This window comes from Sinocyclocheilus rhinocerous, unplaced genomic scaffold (genome assembly GCF_001515625.1).
Source record: "Sinocyclocheilus rhinocerous isolate Xijiao unplaced genomic scaffold, SAMN03320098_v1.1 scaffold1370, whole genome shotgun sequence".
Lineage (NCBI taxonomy): Eukaryota > Metazoa > Chordata > Actinopteri > Cypriniformes > Cyprinidae > Sinocyclocheilus > Sinocyclocheilus rhinocerous.
The window spans coordinates 385,242-394,018 of record NW_015635925.1 but is presented as its reverse complement, the minus strand read 5'-3'; the positions used below and the strand labels follow the sequence as shown (position 1 = coordinate 394,018).

General features: G+C 37.1%; 1 protein-coding gene across 1 annotated transcript in view; it reads left to right on the top strand.

Annotated features, from left to right (window-relative positions):
• The first annotated feature begins 4,413 nt into the window (after positions 1–4,413).
• The window catches only part of LOC107747495 (transcription factor GATA-5-like), a 7,576-nt gene continuing 3,212 nt past the window's right edge, over positions 4,414–8,777 (top strand). Inside the window, exons 1-3 of the mRNA XM_016562032.1 lie at positions 4,414–4,642; positions 5,216–5,876; positions 7,985–8,154. Coding sequence (XP_016417518.1) covers positions 5,357–5,876; positions 7,985–8,154 — 690 coding nt within the window. The 5' untranslated portion in view covers positions 4,414–4,642; positions 5,216–5,356. The remainder of the gene's footprint in view (positions 4,643–5,215; positions 5,877–7,984; positions 8,155–8,777) is intronic.

The window sequence follows — 8,777 nt, the reverse complement described above, 5'->3', positions numbered from 1 at the left end:
CTCCACATTCCCCAGCTCGCCTGCACCGGACCAAACCACACACACACAGGCTGTGATATTACACATCATTCAATCACATACAACCATTGTTTTAATAATCAAAAAAATAATCAGATCCCAGTCAGGGGTGCGTTTCCCAAAACCATCGTAAGCTAACTATGGTCGTTAGTTCCATTGAATTCTATTAGCAACGACGGAACTTGCTACCATAGTTGCTTTCGGGAAACGCACCCCTGAAGATTCAATTTCATCATGGTTGTTTGGTCTAATCACAATGTGCGAATTAAACGTCACTCGATATTTTTGTCAAGATAAAGCACACACAACATTTAAAAAAAAAAAGAAGCGTCAAACTGAAATCAGTATGATCTTATAAAAATAAATATGAATTACAGAAATAGAAAAACAAAACAGGAAATAAACAAGAAAAATAGGCATAAACAGGAAATAAATATGAATTAAAGAAACTTATTTTGCCATACAAATGTGTTTATACCCAGCACAAATGTCAAGAAAAAAGGGGAGACAGCCTATATAAAAATGAAGGTAGCCTCTAGAATAGCTAATCTTGTTTAATATAAAGCTTTAATTTTTCATTATTTAAATGATTAATTTTGCAGTTATTATTTAATTGTCAATAAATAATGGATATATAAAAATAAGTATCCTATACATAAATAGGATTTGTATAATTTGTGTGAAATATAATTTGTGATGTAGTTGATATAGGCTATGGTCGAAATTAAAGCTATTAAAACAATATGCAGGGAATTGATGGAAATTGCAATCAGACACACAGATGGAGAACTAAATTCCTCTGCAGACACACAATGTAAGGTCCGAGTGGAGGTGAAATTAGTCGAGAAGTACCATATATAGACAGTAAATACCTCTAGGAATTCTTGAGTTATCTCAGCCTGCTCTAAACTTGACTCAAATTCCGTTTACCTTGAAAGAATGCGCGCTGTACACAAACGACTGCATCAAAGTAGTGTAAAAACTTCAAGACACTAAAACTGAAAACCTACGTTTGATTGCTGCCTTACATTTTTAAATAAAATCAAGGGAGGGCCTGCAGTGATAATACATTACACTTTTTCACCCACTTTAAATTTAGTTATTAGTGAGGAAAATAAAGTTGAAATTAAGACATTATAATGATGTACAAAACGAAAAGAGAAAGAGAAATTAATTTATCTAATTATTATAATATATTCTAGTAGAATCTTATAAAAAGTAGAATTTTTATTCTTTTTGAAGACTTTGGCGTAGGCTTACGCTTAATATACCGATTTAATAGGAAGATTGATGTTGTTTATTTAGAACGACCGTCACAATTGACGTGTGGCTCGTCTAATAATAAGGTATAAGATGCGCACATCAACAGTATTGGGGGAGAGGTTGCGAAGGGGGTCTCTTGTGCGCAGTCGTTAAGACGCATTGAGCATTATTAATATCCTGCTGATCCCTTCATGATTTGGAAGAGGTTCATCCTGAGTGTTTCAGCGGCTACTAAACGCTGGGGGTTAAGGCTGGGTTAAATGACTGTCTCTCATGAGGGGACTGCTGATACCGCGCGCTTATGAATGAGGTGGCTCGTGAGGCCCTCTTCACGCGAGCCTCATTAGCTGTCCGTCAAACTGTTCCACGCCAGCGCGCGCTTCCCCCGGTCAGTCTCTGGTTAGGTAAATAATCCTTACCGAAATTCCCAAGGTGACTATAATTGGTGACATAATAATATTGTTAATTCAACCGTAAATGTAATAAAAACTGCAGTAACAATAATGATGTTATTTTTATGGAAGGTATGGTAACCATGGATAGTAGCCCTAAATGATTTAGGGAATCACTTTGCAGGCAAATTTGATTTGTGTGTGGGGGGGGGGGGACCTTTTCCCCTCTTGAATTTATAATAATTGTTAAATTGATTCCCTCCAATTTTAATCAATATTGTCAGTTCAGTTTCGTATTTTGTTAAACAGTTTGTATTTCTTAGTTCTCAATACTGTTACCATTACCATGCCCCTATAGCATTTTAGAGAACAAATTAATTTTTCAAAATTAATTAATTAACTATTTAAAGAAATAAATACAAAAAAATTAAAAATAAAAGAGAAGCGTCGGCGGATCAAAAATGTAATTAATTGACAGAGAGCCGAGAGTCGACCTATTGGGTGTAGCAAATAGGTCATAATTTTGTCATTTTGATTCAGAAACAATCGATTTATTTTTATTCTTATTTATAGGCTATCAACATCAACTTTGAAAGGCTGATCAAGGCCATGGTCAAATCTTATTCTAGGACATTTAATACTGCTTTAACATGAAGAAGTTTCAAGCAGCCAGGAGGAAGAACGCTGTCGTGAAAGGTATGAAATGCTTAATCAGTTAGGCTAGTAGTCATTCGTCAATTAATAAAAGTAATTAGTCCGTGGTGGATTCATAACTCAAGTTTCCCCTCCTTCAGTATCTCCTCGTCTCAGTCCTCCAGTGTCTGACGTCATTCAGTATCCCCTCTGTTACTTTATCTTACTTTATCTCAGAATACTATCAATCCAATTATTATTTACAAACAGTGTTGTATACTCAGACAATTGTTTATTTTGTTTAGCTAATGGTACAGATTTATCTAATTTTATGAACGTCGTTTAATGTTTAAATGAGTTCCAGAATCCCAACACGTTTTTTTCGTCAGCAATAACACACAAACAAACACACTCACACAACTAAAACCCTCGGCATTGCGCGTGGCCGTCCATGCAGAACAGAATTTACAGTTCTTCTCTGCATCAAGTTCTTGCTTTGGTTGTCTCTCAAGACGGCTGTGAGGCAGTCAATTTTGAGGATGTCTTTCAAAAAACGGTTTGGGATAACTGAATGGATGCCATGTGATAAAGAGCTAGTAGATTCCCAAAATATTAAAAATAATAATAATAATAATAATGTAACCTAAAACAATAATTCATAAAATGGTGTAGCTTTAGGTAGGCTACCACACATTAATCGTTCGTTTTTACTTACTTTTATAATAAGTTTGTGTTGGTGTGCCAAACCCGTGACATTTATTATTTATATCTATTGACAAAACGAAACGGCTTCGATTGAAAATCCTCTCTGTGGTGATTTACTCTTAGGTAAAGGCGGCTCTGATAAAATGAAACGAGAGGTAAGGTGGATTTATTTAACCCTTGTAGCCTTGCAGGTTCCCGCGTGATCAAACAGTCGCTGGCTCCCTCGCTGCAGACAGGGTGTGTGCTCAATTGTCCTCTCCACGCGTTTGTGGCGCGCAATGAGTTCACAGGTCGCAACATCACTTATTAATCTCATTATCAGCGGCCTGTCGAGGAGACTGATTGGCGACCACCTTTCTGAAATTTAAGAGAAATTTACAACAGTTGGCTACTTGAATTTATCACTAAATAGGCCTATCTGAGAAATAAAACCCCTATTCGATTATTTTTGAGTCATTTGCTTTACGCAGAGGAGTTCTTCGTTGTTCATCCCTTTTAAAAATTAATCTAAAACTTGCGTTTGAAATTTTGTATCATTCCTTATCATCATTATTATTATTAGCTATTTTAATAATTGCGCTTTTAAATTGAAAACTTATTATTGAGCGTTATCTTTACATTAGCACGTGTAATTAGTGTATTTATTTGCATACATATTTAAAACTCTATTTTTATCCGAAAAAAAGGGGGAGGGGTGATAACTCAAACAATACCGCTAAGATAACAATATTTCCAACTGAGTATAATGAGTGTGATTATTGTTGTATCATCATACTAAGCTGTCGCTCGTATCTCTTATCTCTCTACAGCTTTTATAGAGAACCCATCCAGATTTATCGGGTCATAAAATTGAGCTTTACGTTCTCGCACAGACAGCGAGGTTATTTTACTGCAACATTTTTATTTTACAAGAAAGTGCGAACAAAATCCCAAGCCATTACTGTAAAACATAATGTGCAGAGTAGCGCAAGAAAAAAGTTCTTCCAGTGCTTTGGTTTTATTTGGAACGTCTTTAAACTCAATTAAATTATTTAAAATAAAGTTAATTATTTATAAGTATAAAAGTAAAATAATGTTTTATAGCACTATAGAACAACATGTGATTTCTCTATGGCGTATACACGGATCATATTTGCTTTGGTGCCTCTGTCAAAGCAATTTTCGAACTGATTTTAATGTCTCTTAAAAGTTAACTTTCATCAACTAAAAAACGCAATAGTTTAAAATAGAGTGGACTCAGCAAATATAGATCTTACAGGTAGGAGCACACCCCTCCTCCACCATCTAGTTTATCCCTCGTTCTTCTCCTCCTCCATGGGTCCTACCTTTGGAGTGCGTCACGTGGTTCTGCTCTTACAAATAACTCGCAGTAAAGTAGAGAGCAAATCAGAGAACAGTTATATTAGGCATTATCTGCAGCAGCAGCTATCTCCAGATACAGACAAGGCAGAGTGACACGTCCACACGCGGAGAGGACAGCTACAAGTTTTTCGTGTGTCGCAGACTCGTTGAAGTTTGAATTCTGGGCTAAAATCAAGAAGAAAGAAGAGAGTGGGAACTTCCACGGCGATATTCAATCAAGTCGCTTGGAAAAGAGGTTTCCTGGCTTTATCACTGACCGTCCTTATCTGGTGAGATAATACAGCGAGAGCTCTTGGATGAAAATATATAAACCGTTTCCTTACAGCTATCAACGTTTTTATGTAATCTTCGTTTTCAATGATAAAAATATAGATGTTAGAGAGATTACAGTGCGGATTGATTCGATCCCCACAGATGAGTTAATGGTTCGGCATAGAGTTTTCCCAGGATATCTGAGACTGCTGCTGATAATTAATTAATATCCCTATGTAAAGATATGGACAGTAGGCTAATTAATGTCATTTAAGTCTACAAATCGAAAGATACAGATAACCGAAAAATCCTGACAGTTATAACGGCTTGTCCATCTTGACTATAGCAGCCGATGTATTTTTTCTTCAGTTTTTGATTGTTTATAAAAATTCGACTTATTACATTCCTGATTTCAAAGCATTGTTGCAAATATTGGATTCACACAATTGAAACACAAATTCATTCAATGATTATGAATTCAAAACTATTATTAGGCCTATTATTATTTGATTTTTTAATTCTCTTTTTTGTATAATCCTAATCTGTTACTGAGAAAATAATTTAATTTGTTCTTTTTGGTTTGTCATTAGGAGATAATTCCTTTTTTCTGAGGCTGCTGCTCACGAAACCCTTGCATTGGACATTTTGGACGTTATCGAGGCTTTTACTACAATCTGGGCTCATTTTAAGATTTCAAAACTTGAAAGGATAGCTTAGTCATTGGATACATTATGTATTCGAGTCTGGCTTTATCTTCCAATCCGTCCCCCTATGCACACGATTCCGGGAACTATATCCATCCGTCCGCCAGCTCACCTGTATATGTGCCCACCACCCGTGTACCTACCATGCTCCAGACCTTGCCCTACCTACAGACGTGTGAGTCCACACATCAAGCTCACGGGCTCGGCAGTCACCACGCCTGGCCACAGACTGGCACGGAGAATTCCTCTTTCAACCCGGGCAGCCCTCATCCTCCGCCCGGTTTCTCTTATTCGCACAGCCCGCCGGTAAGCAGCAGCACCGGCAGGGACGCCGCCTACCAGAATCCGCTGGTGTTGAGTAACAGCGGCCGGGCAGATCAATATGGAAGTGCCCTGATGCGTTCCGTCGGTGGCTCGTACTCCAGCCCGTACGCGGCCTACATGAGCCCGGAGATGGCAACATCATGGACGCCAGGGCCTTTCGATGGAGGCATGATAGGTCTTCAGGGACGCCAGGGAACTCTACCGGGAAGGAGGTCCAGTTTAGGTACAATTATTTACCACAATATTTTCTCTCTCTCTCTCTCTCTCTCTCTCTCTCTCTCTCTCTCTCGCTCTCTCTCTCTCTCTCCCTCTCTCTCTGATTGGACATGTAAATATATGTACACAAAAATAGCAAAACGTTTACTCAAGTTTTGTCTGCACCACTTTTAAAATAATTTTGCTGAAGATTCTGTAACTAGGGTTTGAGATCCTTTTGCACAAATCTCGTATGTTAAAGTTAGTTATTACATTTGGGTCGTTAGTTGGCAACAGTTTAAAATCCATCTTTCAAGTCAGCAGGCAAAAATGGTTGGAATGGAGGGGGTTTCGTTTGATGCTGTGATCTCACAATTTATAGCAACGGTGTTGAAGGTTATTTATTGCTGTCTTGGTGTTTATGTTAGACTATCGTTGTTAAAAGGCACTAGAATACCAGCTAGTTTTGGCTAGGGTAGACAGGCACATTACAAAACCTTATCAAAACAAAACTTGATCTTATTCCACTAATACACATCCTTTAAAGGGCAATGCAATCAATTTAATTTAGATGTTAATTTAATTCCCTGCTATTGTCTGTCCACTTGTGGATTGATGAAAGGGTCCTGTGCACACCTCATAATTGTGAGAACTATCCAAGCTACTGTCACCTTGATCAAACTTTTCTAAACAGACCATTACGGTCAGATACACATTTAGCGGCCGCTCCCTTTGAAGCTCAGTGCTTTAGGTGGACACATTTTCTTTGATAGTCCATAAAGCGTCACATTTCTTTCTACAGCCGAGGGCGATTTATTCGGGCTTACATAAGGCTCCGGCGTTTGATATTGAGCAGTTGCGTATTTTGATGTTTTGTTACAAAACTGTTTAATAAACTTGGATAGAGCTGCGTATTTTGATGTTTTGTTACAAAACTGTTTAATACACTTGTGTAGAGCTGCATTTTAGATTCCAGCAGTCCATCAGGAAAAACTCAACGATATTTTAGACTACTTTGAAACTATAAAATGACAAGACATAATAATATTACAAAGAGTATTAATACGCACTTCTTATTTGAAATAAATTGTCGGAGAGCGTCACATGTCAGTATCTTGATTGGTCGGTGACCCCTGGATCTTTAACACTGATAAGAGCCCCATTGACATTCCGCTCGCCTGAGGCCCTCGTGCCTCGTCAGCCGCCCTAATAGACACTCCAGTGACCCTGGATATGCTCTTATTAATCCAATCTTCATTCCGTCTAGAGTTTTGTCACATTCCATATCGCTGATGCTCAGAAAACACCAGGCCTCACCCAAAGGTCTATTTGGATCAATCCAAAGTGTTGAGTTGGGTTTTTACAGGGCGTTAACAATGAAAAACAACTTACATTATATACCTTTTTTTAACACATCAGTTAAATTTTAGTTATTTCATTTTGTGCATTTTTTTTTTAGCAAATATGACCATATATTGGATATGGAAATTATAACTATTTGAACATTCTTCTTTTTATATTTAGATTTTTATTTAGATTTGAGATGTTGTGTGCCCAGGTTAAGCGTCATGTTGTTAGAATTCTCCCTCCATACAAATCATATACAAATCCATACAATATTACAGTGACCCCTGTTACTTTTTGAAAGGTAGCCTGTAGTTATATTTCAACATTTTAAAATGTCCGAATTTAGGGCGAGATTGCCCAACACGTAAGGAATGTTTTGTGTGATAGAACTTGAGGAACTTAAATAGTCATCGCTTCCAATTTAGAAACGGCCCATATTTACAAATACAAAAAGGAGTTTAGACGTCTAACTGATTTCTGAATAGTATTTTTAAATAATACTTTTTGGTTTTGCGAGACAAGGAGACATTCGAGTTTTTCTTCTTTTTTTCATTTAAGCTTATCCATATGTGGCTTTTTAGAGAAATAAAACAGGAAGAAATAACAATAATTAAAATACACCTTGAAAACATCTCATTACACCGATGTTCCCTTCATTTGAACTTTAATTATTATTTCGTCTCGCGTTGTATTTTACGATTTTAAGGAACATTGTCCTCTCATAAATCACTTTGAACCTAGAAGAAACCCTTTGGAAATGAATTAAAACCGAACTGCATCTCCTTTCAGACATGCTGGAAGAGCTGCCGGGTGAAGGGCGGGAGTGTGTGAACTGCGGCTCCTTCTCAACACCGCTGTGGAGGAGAGACGGGACCGGACATTACCTGTGCAATGCGTGCGGCCTCTACCACAAAATGAACGGCATCAATCGACCCCTAATAAAACCACAGAAACGCCTGGTAAATGCCCATTTGTTAATAATTGTCATTTCTTGTTTTTTAGGTTTTACAAGACCTTCTCCAAACCAACATTGCAAAAAGTGAGCACGTGCAGTTATTTCTACCTGACCTGCTGACTCCCCTAAAATGACTTTCTTTGGTTTGACCTAATATAAACATGGATTCAATTAAATTATTACTGATTCAATCATATTACATTTTATTTTTCAGATGAATTAAAGCAGTTGATTTAGATGTTAACACATAAAGCACTTTTTTTAAAATTCTCAGACAAATCATTTTTATTGTGAAGTAGGCCTATTCTGCATTGGCAAATACTTAAAATTAAATTATTTTTATTAGGCAAATACAAACTTCAAGATTAGAGAGAAAAATATAAGATATCCTGATGTTCCCAGACAAGATCTAAACCTTTTTACAGGTTTTCTGGAAATACTAAGCCGATACTTTTACAATATAGTCTCACAAAATGAAATTATTTTTGCTAATTTATATTCATGTTAAGAGGGTAGTGGGTTGATCTCAGGGTCAGTACTGAGGAAGGCCATTGAAAGAGAGAAATTGAGCAAAGCCTTCACTGCTGTCCTGTTTCTCAGGAGTTTCTCTCTCTCTCTCTCTCTCTC